This window comes from Gavialis gangeticus, unplaced genomic scaffold (assembly GCF_001723915.1).
Source record: "Gavialis gangeticus isolate Ggan-Ray unplaced genomic scaffold, GavGan_comp1, whole genome shotgun sequence".
In the NCBI taxonomy this organism is placed as follows: Eukaryota; Metazoa; Chordata; order Crocodylia; family Gavialidae; genus Gavialis; species Gavialis gangeticus.
In genome coordinates, this window is record NW_017729029.1 from 16,382,797 (window position 1) to 16,398,365 (window position 15,569).

The 15,569-nt window shown below is 47.7% G+C and overlaps 2 protein-coding genes across 2 annotated transcripts in view; one reads left to right on the top strand and one right to left on the bottom strand.

Annotated features, from left to right (window-relative positions):
- FGF13 (fibroblast growth factor 13) overlaps positions 1-9,441 on the bottom strand; it is a 511,145-nt gene extending 501,704 nt beyond the window's left edge. Inside the window, exon 1 of the mRNA XM_019521340.1 lies at positions 9,239-9,441. The gene's annotated coding sequence lies outside the window, so the exon portion shown is untranslated. The remainder of the gene's footprint in view (positions 1-9,238) is intronic.
- The window catches only part of F9 (coagulation factor IX), a 20,964-nt gene extending 9,089 nt beyond the window's left edge, over positions 1-11,875 (top strand). The window contains exons 5-8 of the mRNA XM_019521335.1: positions 79-207; positions 3,407-3,693; positions 6,814-6,928; positions 10,839-11,875. Of these exons, the coding sequence (XP_019376880.1) occupies positions 79-207; positions 3,407-3,693; positions 6,814-6,928; positions 10,839-11,401 (1,094 nt within the window). The 3' untranslated portion in view covers positions 11,402-11,875. The remainder of the gene's footprint in view (positions 1-78; positions 208-3,406; positions 3,694-6,813; positions 6,929-10,838) is intronic.
- Positions 11,876-15,569: the final 3,694 nt, after the last annotated feature.

Sequence of the window (15,569 nt, forward strand, 5' to 3'; positions counted from 1 at the left end):
CCCCCCCCCGTTAATTTTTCGTTGTCTCATCATGCTTGCAAAGCATTGCACCACTTTTCCTCTTTGCTTCCCGTTCAGATTTAACCTGTGCGACCAAGAATGGAGGATGCAAGCAATTCTGCAAGAATGACCCGCAACACAAAGTGGTTTGCTCCTGTGCCGCTGGCTACAAACTTCACGAAGACAGAAAAACCTGTATCCCGGCAGGTCAGGTTCTACAATGATTTCAGGATTTGCACTGAGATTTCCGAAGTCCCCTAGCAGACTTAGGCACCCAACTCTTGTTGAAATCCATAGGATTCGTGTATGTCTAAATCCCCTTGGAAATGCAATCGTTGTTTGCCGTTTCTTCACTATGATGCATTTCAGAATCAGAGCTATTTTCTCCTCACCCTGGATGCTTTGGGTATTTCAGCTACAAAAGGCAGAGTGGAAATAGTCCCTTTTAGTTGGGTAAATTCTATAGGCAGTATAAAATACTCAGGCAGTATAAAACAGTACCCAAGGTGGGTAATACCCATTGGGTATTGTTTACCCAATACCCAGCTGTTTAACAGTGTAAAACAGGGATCTTTGAATACATCTTTGTATACCTTCAAGTACACATCTTTGATATTCAAAGATCTTTGAATACCATCAAGCTATTCTATAAGTTACTCGAGAAGACCTTACTGCACACTTCCTAGCTGAGATTTAGAGAGGTATTTCTGTTTCATCACTGTATGCATGTGCATGTACACACACGCGTACATACAACACATGCAAGCGCCTGCAGCACGTGCTAAAATACACAGCCTAAATCTTTATTCCCAAAAAAGGGAAAAAAATGGATTTTTCATGTCTGCGACTTTAGAATGAAGTTTAATGGATTTTTTTTTTTTTTTTAAATCAAATAACCATCATCTTGTTCTAATTTTCCCAAATCTCCGCATTCTTCATCTGTTACAATAACCAGAACTCCCCTGGTACATATTACACACAGATCTACAACATGCCAGTGTAATTGGTCATGAAGCACCATCTCAATAATACACCAAGCATAGGAAACTTAAGACAGACGACAGAACTTCTCTATTAAAAACTCACAGAAGAATTCAAGGTGGGGCTTGAATAAAATAGGACTTAAAAAAAAATAATAAAGTCGGAGACCAAACATCAAAACTGCATACCTAAGGTGATGAGCAAGCACCAAAAGGTTATCAGAGGATTGGAAGGAAGCATGCTTCAGGCTCCTACACATTGATTTGAGGTTTACCTTTTAGCCATCAGCTTTGATGACTTTTATTCTCCTCTTCTGTGCTAAGAGCCTTTCAGCTAACATGGACCACAAGCTGTCAGGGCTTGCTTCGTTAAGCTGCCATGCCGCTTTTCACAAGAGGAGAGGGGTTTACTATGGACAACAAGGGCAAGTTTCAGACTGGGCAATGACAAATCCTACTGAAAAATCCCTCCGTTAGCTTATACTGGATAGGCTAACCTTTCCTTCCCGTCCTAAGCTGAAGTGTAACATGTTTCCCTTGTTGAACACACAACATTTTACTACCAAAAAAGTGAAAATTCCCTTTTAGAGGTGAATGACAGGATCCCTAGTGATTTGGGGGAAACTTAGCATCAGTGCTTGTTCTTGTCATGGTGCTTAGTGGGGTTTCTGCAGATGGTGTGGGAGAGGAATGGACATGGGGAAGCAAAGTTAATACGAAGAGTAGCTTGCCAATGCAGCCTTCATTTAAAAATAACTCCAAAAAAAAAATAACAACTCTACCTACACTTGAATATTCGTCTCACCTTGGCTGCTTGTAAAATATTTACGGCACACGCACACACGTTTCCATTCTCTGCTGCCTGCGTTTGTGTTGCAGCAGAGTTAGTTGCTATAGAAATGTCAGCCCTAAGCAAGAGGAGTGCATTCCCTGCATAAGTGCAAAGGGAGGCCAGTTCCCAGTTTTGATGCTCTGGGTCATCCCCAACAGGATTCCTCAAACTCTTCATCGCTTTGGGCATAAAAACACGACCTCCCGACAACGCGCAGCCATTGTCACAAGCCGAACCTCATAAAATAAGCTTCTTTGTAGGTCATCCCCACTACCGACATAATCTGCATGTACCAAAATGGGCCCCTTCCTTGTTGCCTCCATGCTGGGTGTAGGCGGGTAGCAGCTTTGCTTTCAGTCCCCTCTCTGATGCACAAGATACAGTGGGATTAGCTGCTCTTCCCCGAGCGGCGCCGACTCTGCAGTACAGCACCTGTCATCCAGACCCCTCCGCAGGCTACTGGTTAAATGCAACCAGAAGCAAAACAGTTATTTTTGTCCCTAAAAATGACCAGGTTTAACGGACACCGACCAGGAGAAATTCTGGTCATGTCTGCATCAGCACTTCTCAGAGCAAGAGTCCAGCAGCAGTAGCTTAAGGGCTTGATGCTATAGGGCACTCGGTATCTCCTCCCTGTAAGCTACTCAAAAGTTATTCAGCATATGGACATCCTCTCTATATGATCCTCTGATCTCTTAAGAGCGCCCACCATCCCTTGAGTGCAACCACTGGGATACTGGACTCCTAGCATTTGACTAGGAAGCAGGTGAAGAGCATCAGGGTGCCGATTCGGAGTTAACAGGGTGGGCCAGGATTAGGCAAAGGCATCCAGAGACAAAAGCTGGGACAGCGGGCAGCTCCATGAAGCATAGCTCCATCTCACCCGCCGACACGTCTTCAGGCTGCTGTGGAGTTGTGCTCACTGGGAGGCATCAGGATAGCCACACGCAACAGGCCTGGGAGGCTTTGCTCCTCGAGATGCCTCTGGTGTCATCCGGCCCACTACTAGTTTCACAGGATTAGCTAGCTGACCACTCCTTTATCCCGCCAGCCCTGCTGGGGCCATGCCAAGGAGGCCAAGAGGCTTCCTTAACAGGTCAAAAGCATGCCTCAAACGCATTTCTGGAGTGCAGGGAGGCACGCCAACTTCACCCACGCAAGCAGACCCCTTGGTCTTAGTGGCACTTACTCCGAGGCTGAAGTGAAGCATGTGTTAAAAAAAAGTCTAAATTTCTCTCTCTCATACATGCAGATACATTCACTTTCTTTTTTTACGTTGCTCAAGAAGTCTTCCAACGCCTGGCAAAGCTTTGTGCTTTCTCCACTGAGCATAACTTGGCATATTCAACCTCTTGATGGATCTTTTTTTTTTATTGCTGAATTTATTTGACCGCGAGAGCTCCTTAAAGTGCCATAAATTGATTCAAACATAAACAGGGAACATTTGAGTCGGCCCACTTCCCTCCACCTTCTTTATCATCCCGAGAGGGAGATGCGTTCCCTGGCAGAGAGACAGGCATTTGTCACGAGGCCGAACGCAACGCGCGGCCAGAAGAAACGCCGCGGTAACAATCTCTCCCTTTCCTTCGCGCAGTGCCATTTCCCTGCGGGAGGATTTCAGCGCCAGAAGCCAAAAGCAAGGTCACCCGAGCCATGAACACTTTCGAGGAGTGGGACACCACCAATTCTACCAAGGACGAAGCTGAAGACAACGCTGCGGGCAACGTGACGGACTACACGCCGGGCAACGCGACAGACTACACGCCGGGCAACGCTACCGATGATGTGACATCCACCTCGCGTCGCATCATGCCCATCACCAAATCAGATACGCGAGTTGTTGGTGGGACGGATAGCAAGAAGGGGGAAATCCCTTGGCAGGTACTGGAGGTTTATCTTGCTGTTCAGTCCAATTATTGTTATTGTGCATAGCAGTATTTCTCTTGTAGACCCTTCAAAGCTTAGTTTCCTAGGGTCTCTTGGGAGTCTACACTAGTAGAGAGTGCCATTTCTGTCTGTACCTGCACATGCAATAAATGTTGCCCAGGGGAGGGCTACCTTGGCAACTTGCAAGGAGTCTGGAGGACCACCTCTTGGTCCAAAGAGAGCAAAAGGCACCAGCTTTGGGGGCTTTGCAGCGGGAGATATGAACACTTTATGCATGCCAATCCAGCCAGCCAAAGGCTTCTCTGATTAAATAAAATGTGATGGGGTGTGTCAGGTTTTAAAAGGTACAGGTTCACAGGGAAGAAAGGCCAAAGCCATAACGGATGCTTAATTCAGGACAGCCATTACACATCAGCTGGTTTAAGTGATCAGCAACTGGTTTAAATCTGTGACAGAACAGAAGGTCGGTGCACATAAACCAGTTCAAAAATGACTGAAACCGGTTCAAGATAAACCGGGTTGAAAACCCAGAGCAGGGGGTCAGACTCGATGATCTGATGGATCCCTTCCGACCCTAAAATCTATTAACCCAGAGCAGGGGGTCAGACTCGATGATCCCTTCCGACCCTAAAATCTATTAATGTAGTATCCCCGACTTAACTGATTTGGGTCAAACTGGTTTATGCAAGGTCTGTCCCAGCCCCTTTTGCCTAGGGTATTTCACTGAGCTGCAGACAGGCCCGCCACCTCATTACAGGTCCCGAGGCTGCAGCTGGCCCTACAAGCAGACAGCTGCCCCTGTGCTGAGCCTCCTTGCCTTCAGGGAGCTCAGCAGAGATCTGCCTACGTGGTGCAAAGGGCGAGGGAAGCGAGGCGCGGAAGAAATGTTAAAACTTCAAAATTTTCCACGGCTCTTCAAGTTCATCCCGGCTTTGATGAAGCCGGCAGACTCCTGTGCGAGCCGTGCAGTGAAATAAAATCAGGATGAGGTTAAAAAGAAGATGATACGGTGAGCTCCGGCACAGCTGGCCACGGGGAAAGCAAGAACAGTGAATAGGCACCACACAAATTGGAATATAAAAGGCTCCATCTGCACAGCTCAAGCTCAGGTATTTTAGGCCCATCTCAAACAGATGCAGAGCGAGTGCCTTATGAAGGCGCTTCCAGGAAGCCGAATGATAAGAAAATATCAGCAAGGGGCAGAGACCGCTTTGCTGAAAGAGTCCAAAAGAGAGGGGGCTGCCGGTTAAAATGCGAGCAGCAGGCAACGGCAGCAGTTAGCATAACATCTCATGGGTGGCAGCAAAAGTCACGTCCCCCTGAGCGTGCGGGTGTGTACACCGAGCCACAGGCAAGTCATGTCAGGCTGTTTATTGGAGGCCAAAATTAGGCACCTAAATCTACACTTGGCTGCCTTGAGGGAAAGGCCAGATGTTGTCCTCAGAGGCAGACGATGCTTGAGATTTGTTTCTACTATTGTCTCCCCTCATCTACTGCATTGCAGTGATGCACGACTACACAGTGTCATCCATAAGCAAAGGTTGCTAGTAAGTGATGCTGCGGTCCAGGGAGCGGAGGGGGAACGGCTGGAAAGCCTCACTCAGATGGGGAGGCTGATCTTGCCCTCTGGCAACCTTCACCCTTAAACCTCCCGGCATCTGTGGCTTTCCCTTACCACTTCTGCCATCCACAAGGCAGCAGAGGAGCCCTACGGGTTCACTGCTATCTGGAGCACCCCAGAGCAGTCGGAAAACCAGCTTCCTCCTCCAAAGTGTTTGCTGGCCTCATACCCAGCTTTGGGCTCCATACGAGCCGTCGGTCCTTTTTCGGGGCCCTTTTTCCATTCACCCCCTGGCACAAAACTGCCAACATACATAGCCATGTGGTTTCCACTAGGCCTATGCAGGTGCTTATGGTGCTGTGGCCCAAATAACATTAGAAAAACCTCGTGGCTTCATTTGGAAACCACAACAATCGGGAACGAAAGCCGTCCCAAGCCGTCGAGTTTGAATATAGGTCTAAACCTTCAATGGAAGGCAACGATAGGGGGCAGGTGCGGGGAGGCGTAAAGCCATGCTCCATCATCCCTTTTCTTAAAAAGATAAAATAAATCTTTCATGCACTTTGACAGCCCGACATTTAATTGGCACCGGATTGTTTATTTTTGTAATTGTCAATCTGTGCTGCCCTCCAGTGGCTTGGGGGTGCACATGTCCCGGCAAGTTTCCTGTCGGGTACGTAGAGCCCCTTCCCGGCAAAACACGGCATGGTTGGAGTCAGCATGGTTATTTTTCTTTCTTAAATATAAGGGAGATTGGGGGGGGGGGGGTATTAATAGACACCTGTGAGATACCAACTATTGATTTATCTCCATTTGCTACGAGTCGCTTGCTGTTTGCAGGGCTGTTCTTCATAATTATGAATATTGATCTCTCATGCTTAAAGATCTGTTGAAGTCAAGGCAACATCCAGCAAGGAGGTATGGGGATAGTCTGAAACGGCTATCAGGTAGCCATCGCATTGCCTTTGAGGAACAAAAGGAATAGGGGAGGGGAAACAAAAATAAATTAAAAAAAATAAGAATAATAATCACTCTTCTGGATTAATTGCATCAAGTCAGCTTGCAGATTTAATTGGAAATTGCACTTTGAAGCAACGAACACGGATGTCCGTGCGCTGCAAGCGCCAATGGAAGGGCAGCTGTGCCCAGGGGCTCCGGCCCATGCTGGTATGCTAACGCCCAATGTACCAGGGGCCATCTGGAAGTACTGTAGTCCTAGGCTAGGGAAGAAGGGACTGAATATTACGCTATGTCCAATTGCCCTGCCTTCATCATGGCCTTAGGGGGGAGGAACAGGAGACAGCCCTTCGAACAACGTGCACAGTATCTACTGTCAGCCGGCAGGCTGGGTTAAAGGACGAAGCTCAGGGACTCGGTGGAAGGTGCTTTCGAGAAGGAGGAAAGCGGGCGGTTGCTTTGAGTGCCGATTCTGTACCACTTAGCAGATGCTATTCATCACTCCTTGTCCTCCCCCTAAATATAACTGCCATGTGCGATTCCTCCTCATTACCGGGTGATGCAGTACCCAGGGCTCGCGTTTCTTTTCCCCATAGGTTCATCTGAGGAATAACGATAAAGGATTTTGTGGTGGGTCTATTGTCAATGAGAGATGGATCGTGACGGCAGCACACTGTCTGGTGCCTGGGGCAGAGATTACTGTGGTAGCAGGTAAGCCAAAAAAAACCCAAAAAACAGGAGCCTTATCCCTGATGGCTTTTATCTGAAGCATGCTAAGTAAGACGGGAACTAGACAAAGCCCTTCCCTGCAACCAGGAGACCAGATGTGCCTTATTAAAATCAGCATCCAAGTCCCAGCAGATTGTTTTGCAGATGGAGCACAGTCCCCAGCAGGTAGGGAGCTTGGCTTTGCACAGGTCGGGAATCACGTGGGCACATCCAAACCACGCACAAAGGCTTTTTGCCTAGGAACAACCACCATGCCTTGAAAGGGCTAGAGCGTGCTGGGCTTTGCGATAGTCACCGATAGTAAAAGACAGAGGGAGGTCCAGAGTCCAACCTCGTGCAAGTTGTCTCCACTGCAACGCCAACAACGGAGCTACAAACAGTTTGCACCAGGGCCAAACGTGGCCCGCAGGAGATGGTCAGGAATGAGTTGTTTGGTTTCCGCAGGACCCAAGGCACAAAATAATGGTCTCATTTTAGAAAGGCAGAAGTCCGTTTCACAAAAGCCACCGCTCGCTCAACTCAACTCAACCTCACATCAGAAGCCAGAGCCGGCACGGCCACAAGTGTCCTTCAGCTAGGTCATGCTCTATCCCCAGTAGGATGCGATCAGCGGTCTGTGCAATGAGGTATGCGGACCTCTTCACACATTGTCTCCAATTAAAGATCGCACGTTTGTTCCTCTTGTTATCAGGCCTCAAATTTGCAGAGCTCAGTAAAGTGTTGAGTGAAAAAAACCCTCATCGATTCACGCAACCCACTGGAATAATTCTGTACAGGCAGCTCAAGGCTTTCCTTCAATACTGAACTGCCATAGAAAATGGAAATTCTGGGCTGAAGGTGAACTCTGAACCTGCACATTTCTAAAGAAGTCCCCAAGCATTTCAGATTAGTCGAGTCTTGCTGGGAACTTTTCTGGCAAGCACATGGTATTGCTCTGCAAAACAACTTTTCTCGGTATTTCTATGATATTTTTTCCCCTACTCACTGGGCTAGTATTGATTGCTTACCGTGCAACCCAATTCAATCCAGAGCCCTGTAGCCAGAGGCGGGAGATTTGGCAAGAGCTAAAATAACTTTTCACAGTCAGTTCCCCCAAATTATTTATGTGGTAGGTCTAGTTCAATAGCCAGCATGTGGCATTCATACAGGTCCCACTTGCTAACCGTAGCCAGAAAAAAAGGAGGTGTGTGTGGGCGTGACACGCACACTAAAACATGCCAAAAAAATTATTTAAAAGTAATGATAAAGATAATATTTTTAATACTATAGAAACACACCAAAAATAAAAATTATATATTTAGATTCATAACTTAGTTTTAACCAGCTCCAAGATTAAGGATGAGAAGGATCAAGGATCAAGACAGTGTTAGAGAAGAGCGCAGCGGCCCAGAGAGAACGGCTCTGGTTACTGCATGCATGCCGATCCTCTGCTTGGACTTCTGCCATGGTCCTTAATGTTGCATGGGGCAGATGATAGGAGAGGGGTAGTTGTGCCAGTTCAGAGGTGCAGCTGCACAGGGCAGCAGGTTCAGTAGGGTTCCCACTGTGCAACACAAGGCCCAAAGCCCATTCCCTGCTCTGTGCTTTGCCTCCATGAGACTTCACACGGACAGGCGCTAAGCTGTTGCAGCCTGGGGAAGAGCGTGAACTGGCATCCCTCCGGAAGGGCTCATCCTTGCCCTGAACAGCGTGCGTTTGTGTGCGCTTGCTGCAAATTTGCTCTCGTTTCCAGTTCCGTCACGTATTTCACCCCTCTTCAGTTAAGCCAGTTCTCTATACACTAACAGCAGCAGCACAGCTGGGCTTTAATGAGAAACCTTTTACGGACAAGCATCAAGTAACAAGAGGAAAGAAGTGAGTGTATAGGCTCCCTCCCTGCCTGTTGAGTTGTGCCAAAAAACAAACCACACACACATTGCATGTGTCCCACCTTCTGTTGTGTACCCCACCACGCAGGCTAAACACCCACGTTGCTGTTAAAACAACTGGGGTGTGAGGCTTGGAATAAACAGGCATTTAAGTTCCCCCTCCGCAAAGGAGCAGCATTTCCATTCCCCCTCAACATTATAAAGCAACAGCCATCAGAAAAACCCCTGTCCACAGCAGTCTGCTTTTCACAGCTCAGAAATGCAGCTATTCGTTTCTCACATCCTGCTGCAAAGAAACTCGTTCCCAAAGGTAGCACAGCGGCAGCGGCCCAACATCAGCCGTGCGGTACTTACCAAACCTACTGCAGTGGCTCTGATCGGACAGCAATATCAATAACAACAACAACAAAAAAAGCCGGCGCACCTCTCCTGTTGGAGTCTCTTCTGGTTTTCTCAGGGCAGGTTCAGCAGGAAGACAGGGCACCCTGAAGGCCAGCAGCACTGCAGCTATTATTTAGAGCTGTCTATATTCTGGAGGCGATAGCAGAGCTCTTCAAATGACTGAGACAGGAATTAACACACACTCATTTCACTTGGGACTACAGGATAAAGAAGCTGCTTGTTGGTCACAGGTTGAAGTCATTTCTCAGGGCTGTTTCCTTGAAGGATGTCGATCACAGTGGGAAAAGCTACCCTGCTCCTCCTGTCTTTGCAGGGGAGCTCAGGCTGTCTGACAAAAGGGATTCATTTGGCCTCACCAGATAAATCCCAATGCAAGAGAAGCAACCAGCTAGGTAAACTCTTACCCTTTCCCTCCCTGCTCTTGTAAGAAAGGCAGTTGCTGGCAAGCAAACCAGCTGCACCACTGAGCAACAAACTGCCTGCAGCCGATTTATATCTGGAGCAGCAAGGGCCTGACCAGGTGCAGGGAATTTGGGGCACCCCTGAGAGCAGGGAAAGGCAGGCTTTGGATGTCAGATGTGAATGCTGAACATTACAGAGTTCATATGTATGGAGAGCTAGCTAATGCCATGGCCCAGCTGGAAGGGGGTGAACTGTGTGGTAGCACTGGAAAGGAGAGCACACTTGCAACCGAGGCACACAGTCACACAGTGCTGGCAGGGAAAACCTACCTCCACCGGGTTACTGTCCTGGCAAAGCATCCTTAGAGAGCCAAGCCTCTGAAGGTGGGCAGCAAAATGTATAGGTGCTGGGCACAATGGGGTGTAGGTTGTAGCCGTGTTGGTCTAAGGACATGGGCATACAAAGTTCCTCGGGTGAATCCGGTATCTTTTATTAGACCAACTCAAATAGTTGGAAAAATTCTTCTTTGCAAGCTTTTGAAAGCTTGCAAAGAAGAATTTTTCCAACTATTTGAGATGGCAAGCTTTTGAAAGATGGCAAAGAAAAATTTTTCCAACTATTTGAGTTCACAAGCTTTCGAAAGCTTGCAAAGAATAATTTTTCCAACTATTTGAGTTGGTCTAATAAAAGATACCGGATTTACCCAAAGAACCAGCGCAGGGGGGCAGACTTGATGATCTACTCAAGTCCTTTCCAACCCTACATCTATGAATCTATGAACCTTATCTGGGCACAGCAGGGGAACTTTAGTAGGCACTCACAGCTCAGATATCCACGTGCCAGAAAGAAGACAGGACGCCGCGTCCTCCAGAAACTCCAGCCTTGCTCTCACACAAGCCTTCGGAGAATCCTTTTGCCCATCCCTTTACCCTTTGCGGGCCAGACACTGGGGATCTGGCTCTACTTCCAAGGAAAGCTAAACTGAGAGCCACGTACTTGAGTTCTGCATTCAGCAGCAATAAATCCACGCGACTCCTTTTGCACGGTTAATAGCCCTGGGTATGAACAAGCTCCCGGGGTGGGATCTGGTGGCTATCCACCGAATCGGAGTGACACCGGCAGTGTCGATCGTATCTAACTCCAATGTCATCATCCATTACCTTGCAGGCTGCTTGTAAGGATCAAAAATAAAAAAAGCCGCTTGTTTTTTTTTCTTGCAGGTGAACAAGATACCGAGACTGAGGATGGCACTGAGCAGCACCGGAAAGTAATAAATATCATTCCCCACCCCACCTACGATGCCAAGGTCAATAAGCATCACAATGACATCGCACTGCTGGAGCTGGAGAGTCCCCTGCAGCTCAACAGTTACGTGACGCCCATCTGCATCGCGAGCAAGGAGTTCACCAACAACCTCCTGAAGAACGCGATGGGCACCGTGAGCGGCTGGGGGAGCCTGTTCTTCCGCGGGCGGACGTCCCACGTCCTGCAGGTCCTGAAAGTGCCGTACGTTGACCGCTCCACATGCCTGAAAAGCAGCACGTTCTCCATCTTGCTGAATATGTTTTGTGCAGGTTACCCAACAGGAGGGAAAGACACCTGTACGGGGGACAGTGGAGGCCCCCACGCTACAGACATAGAAGGGACCTGGTTTCTCACCGGAATAACCAGCTGGGGAGAGGACTGCGCGCAGGAGGGCAAATACGGGATCTACACCCGAGTGTCCCGATACACCAAGTGGATTAAAGAGATGACAACGCTCCCTCAATCAGCACAGACTTAGGCAGTGCTGCTGCTTCCCTCTGGATTGACTGATCACTGGGGAATCCCGCAGTCCTAATTCAGTTCTTCTCCAATCATGACATTTTGACGCGCAGTGATAATTGAACTAATTTTTCTTTTTTTGAAGAACAAATATCGAGAGCCCGGAGTATGCATGGGAGGGAGGGGTGGGGAGACAAAGCTTCATTCATGATAAATACCCAAATCCTACCCTTCTTTACGAGGCTGTCACTGGGTTTGGCACATTCGTTGATGCAAAGGCTGGGATTTGGCTTCAAGCCACCAGTATCACGAGCTCATTCAACAAGTGAAAGAATATTACATTGCTCTCTGAAATGATCAGTCAGGAAGCTGGACCGTGGACCTGTTGCATGCAGTAGGCAATCTTCGGGAGAGATCAGCGACCTGATAGCATTGGCATTTGCGTGTGTAAAATGACCTGAAATCATGGACCTATTAAACTGGTGTGAAAGTCGCTGCAGGATTCGCGATAATTATTTCTTCTGAGGCCTGTCGAGCTTATGAAAAGATAATTGTTTAGCATCCATCCCCGTGACACGACACTCTTCAGAGTGATCACATTTAATTAGAAAAGACATGCTCGCTTCCCCTGCTGCTGTCAATTGACACAGCTTTGGTGACTTCATTGGAGCCAGGGAGACTTCAGGCCTGCAACCCCCCACTGCTGTTTCTAACATCTCACATGGTATTTCTGCTCAGGAAGTGCTTGCAAACTGCTGCTATTTCAGAGGGGCACTGCCCCTGCCATAACCAGTTTGCATTAGGGTTGGACCCAGAGGCTAACTGCCTCTGCCTTTGGCCAAACTAGATTCTCAAAACCCAGGTTGAGCAGCTCCTTGGCTTTGGAGATGTAATAAGTCCATGGGCACCTGAGTGCGTGCAGATGCCTGAGGCTCTGCCAGCAGCACCTTGTTCTTGACAGTGCTGAGCATCCTGGCACCCAGGTTATGCCTAAGCACCAGTAGGACTTGCAAACAAGGCTCTCCCTGCGGCAATCTCATGGCATGTCTAACCTACAAAGGACAGAAGAAGGAGGAGAAGCAGCACTTTCCCCTCCTCCATCTTTATTGCTGGTTCACCCAGGATGGAGGACAGCTGGATTCAGTTCCCTTCATCTACATCTTCTCCGTGCAGCTACATCTTCTCTGTGCAGCCCCAGGTTGCGTGGGGTGGGGGTGGGCAGGCACCTCTGAGGTGGACAGGAGCACTCATACCCCCCTGGTGTTGAGGCTCTTCCACTTGGCTTGCAGTCCCTAAAAAGAGAAAGGGCTGAGTGTGACTGTACACCCTCCAGACCATGCCGGGACAAGAAATGTAAAACCTGCCAACATATCTCCACCACCCCCACAATTACGACACCCCCCAACAGAACCAGCACCAGTCCTGGATTTTACACCTGCACCTCCAGAAATGTAATATAATCTCATCCAATGCACCAAATGCCCTATTGGAAGATACGTAGGAGAGACCAAACAACAACTGTGCACCAGAATGAGCGCATACCGAAAAGACAAGAATACCCAATGCCCTGTGGGGGCACATTTCTCACAAGAAAACCACTCTCTCTCCAATCTCTCAGTTCTAATCCCCAAAGGGATTTTACAAAACACCTGGCACAGACGAGCCTATGAACTTCATTTGACCAACCTACTGGATACAAAAAATCATGGACTAAATATAGACACTGGATTTATGACACACTATAACCTGCTTGACACCTGACGCCCCAAGTATCTCTCCGCTATTTACCAGCTACATTCATTCTCTCCTCCAACCCCCCAAACTCCTCAATTTACATCTTCATTGACTGCCTTTCTTGCCTGCAGACCAACCTCTGGCTTCTTTACTATTCCTCCCATCCAGGAAGAGCACACACCAACTGCAGATGCTTCCTCAGCCTGACAAAGAGTATCTGCATCCAAAAGCTGGCAAAGAAGAATTTTTCAAACTATTTGAATTGGTCTAATAAAAGATATCAGATTTACCCAAAAAACCTTGTCTTCCTATGTCCTTAGACCAACATGGCTACAACCTATACTGGTGCACACCCTCATGATAAGGGCACAATCTGGGAACAGGAGAGACCCTGGGTCCAATCCTTGCTCCACTGAATAGCTCAGCACTTTCTTCCCAGGTGTGTATGATCCAGCTATTCAATCTTGCACCTCCCCACTCCACCTCTTGTCCCCAGCCCAATGACCATTTGACATGTCAAGAACAGCTCCAGCAGGAGGGTTTGAAAACTGTCCCTCACCAATTGATATATAGCCCGGGGGCTTAGGACTAAAACACCTAACTCTAGGAGAGGGCTCAGCGTCATGAACCCCAAGTTGAACCCTCATGGTACAGCAAGTAAGTCCTAACTTCTCTATGATTTAAGTCCTAGAGAGAGGCAGGATTCAAACATTTGCCTAGGCTCTATCCTTCCTACTGACTGGTTTGGATGTGCACTGTGGAGGGAGTGTTGCTTTGTAACTTGGGTAGCATTCATTCAATTAGGCACCTAAAAACTTAGCTGCCTCTGCATTCAGTGCTGAAAAACCCATGTGGATCTGCCCTTTGCTGCCCTTTCCACTATGGTTACCTCTAGGTATTTGAATGGGCAATCCCAGATGGTTCCAGATGGCCTGGAAATTAATGGGATTTGAGCTCCGACTGTGATCAATGAGGCACCTACAAAATATAGGAATTGTATTTATTTCAAATAATTTAATAATAATTCACAAATCCAGCATTGTGTAACTTTTTTACCTTTGCCTAGTTTTAGGCATTTGTATTTGTGCTTTGCCCAGAGGTTGCATGAGCTAACACTAGAAGCATTAAAAGGAAAAGCCACTGATGCCCTAAAATGACCCAAAACATTTCCCTTGAACTCTGATGACCCGAAGCATTGAACATTCAGCCATCTGAATGGTACATGCTGATTTTGGGTGGCAATTTCACTTCACTGCTTTTGTGGCCTCCAGATATCCATCACTATTGTAAGGAAAACAGCATTAACATCTTACCTGGAAAAAGTAGATACATGCAGCTGATCGATGGGCACAGGAACAAAACCATACCTTGCTAAGTGAGGCCATGTGCTCGCATACAGTCCGGAAAATCCAAGCCTTGGATTCAATTTTTGCTTGAACTCTTGAGTTGTTGCTAGTTACAAGAGCTAATTACAGCTCGGTACAGTCAGGGAATCTTTGGTATGACAGCACATTTCATAAAAAGATCATTTCTAGTTAAACTGTAAGCTGAAGAATTTGAAGCAAGATGAGATGTGTCTAATAGCAGGTATCATCTCTGGACCCAGAGTTTTAGAGTTTTGCACTTGTATTTTGTCTTGGACCCACACTGCTACCAAATACATCCCTAGTCATACCCTGTTCACTCCCCCTTTCCCCATCCGCTGTTTGCCACTGTGTGACATGGGAGACTGGACCAGAGGGATCTATGGTCTGACCCAATAAATGGCAATATGTTCATCAGTCCCACTGTGTATTTTGTGGATCCGCTGGCCCTACCCATGCCACTCCCTGCAGTTTTGCCCTGGGCAGACTCCGATAGCTTTGTGGACAGCAGTCATGTCTTGCAAGAACCAGGGTCCTGCAGGAGGTCTTATGGTCCCATTCATAGTGCTCCACTGCCCTAAGAGATGAAGGGATATTCTTGAAAGCTAAACTAAACAGAGGGTACAGAGACCAATACAGGGACACATCAGATTCTGGGTCTGTTACATGTGTCCACAACTAATCGAGTTACTCTGAGCAATCACATTCCCCAAACCCAAGGGTAGCGCAATAAATATACTGGGAAAAACTTTTGAAGTAGATCATTATTGGCTCCAGTAACGTCTGGTTTCCACTGAAACCCAATGAAGTGTACTAAAATGGTAGACTTTGGCACTGGTCACTCCACATGCTGATGTCCCGGATTCATCACTCAGCACAGCTTTGGGAATAGATCCACAGTCCTCAGCAAATCCTGGGCCCATCAGGGGACACTTCCCTGATTTGCAAGGCCACCTACCCACCTAGCTTCTTCCTTCCTTTCCAGAGGCAAAATAATAGGGAAGAATACACCCACCATTTTTTGCACATTCACTGTATCGTTTCATTCACAACATTTCTGCCAAGGCCACTGCTGCAGTGAAAACCACT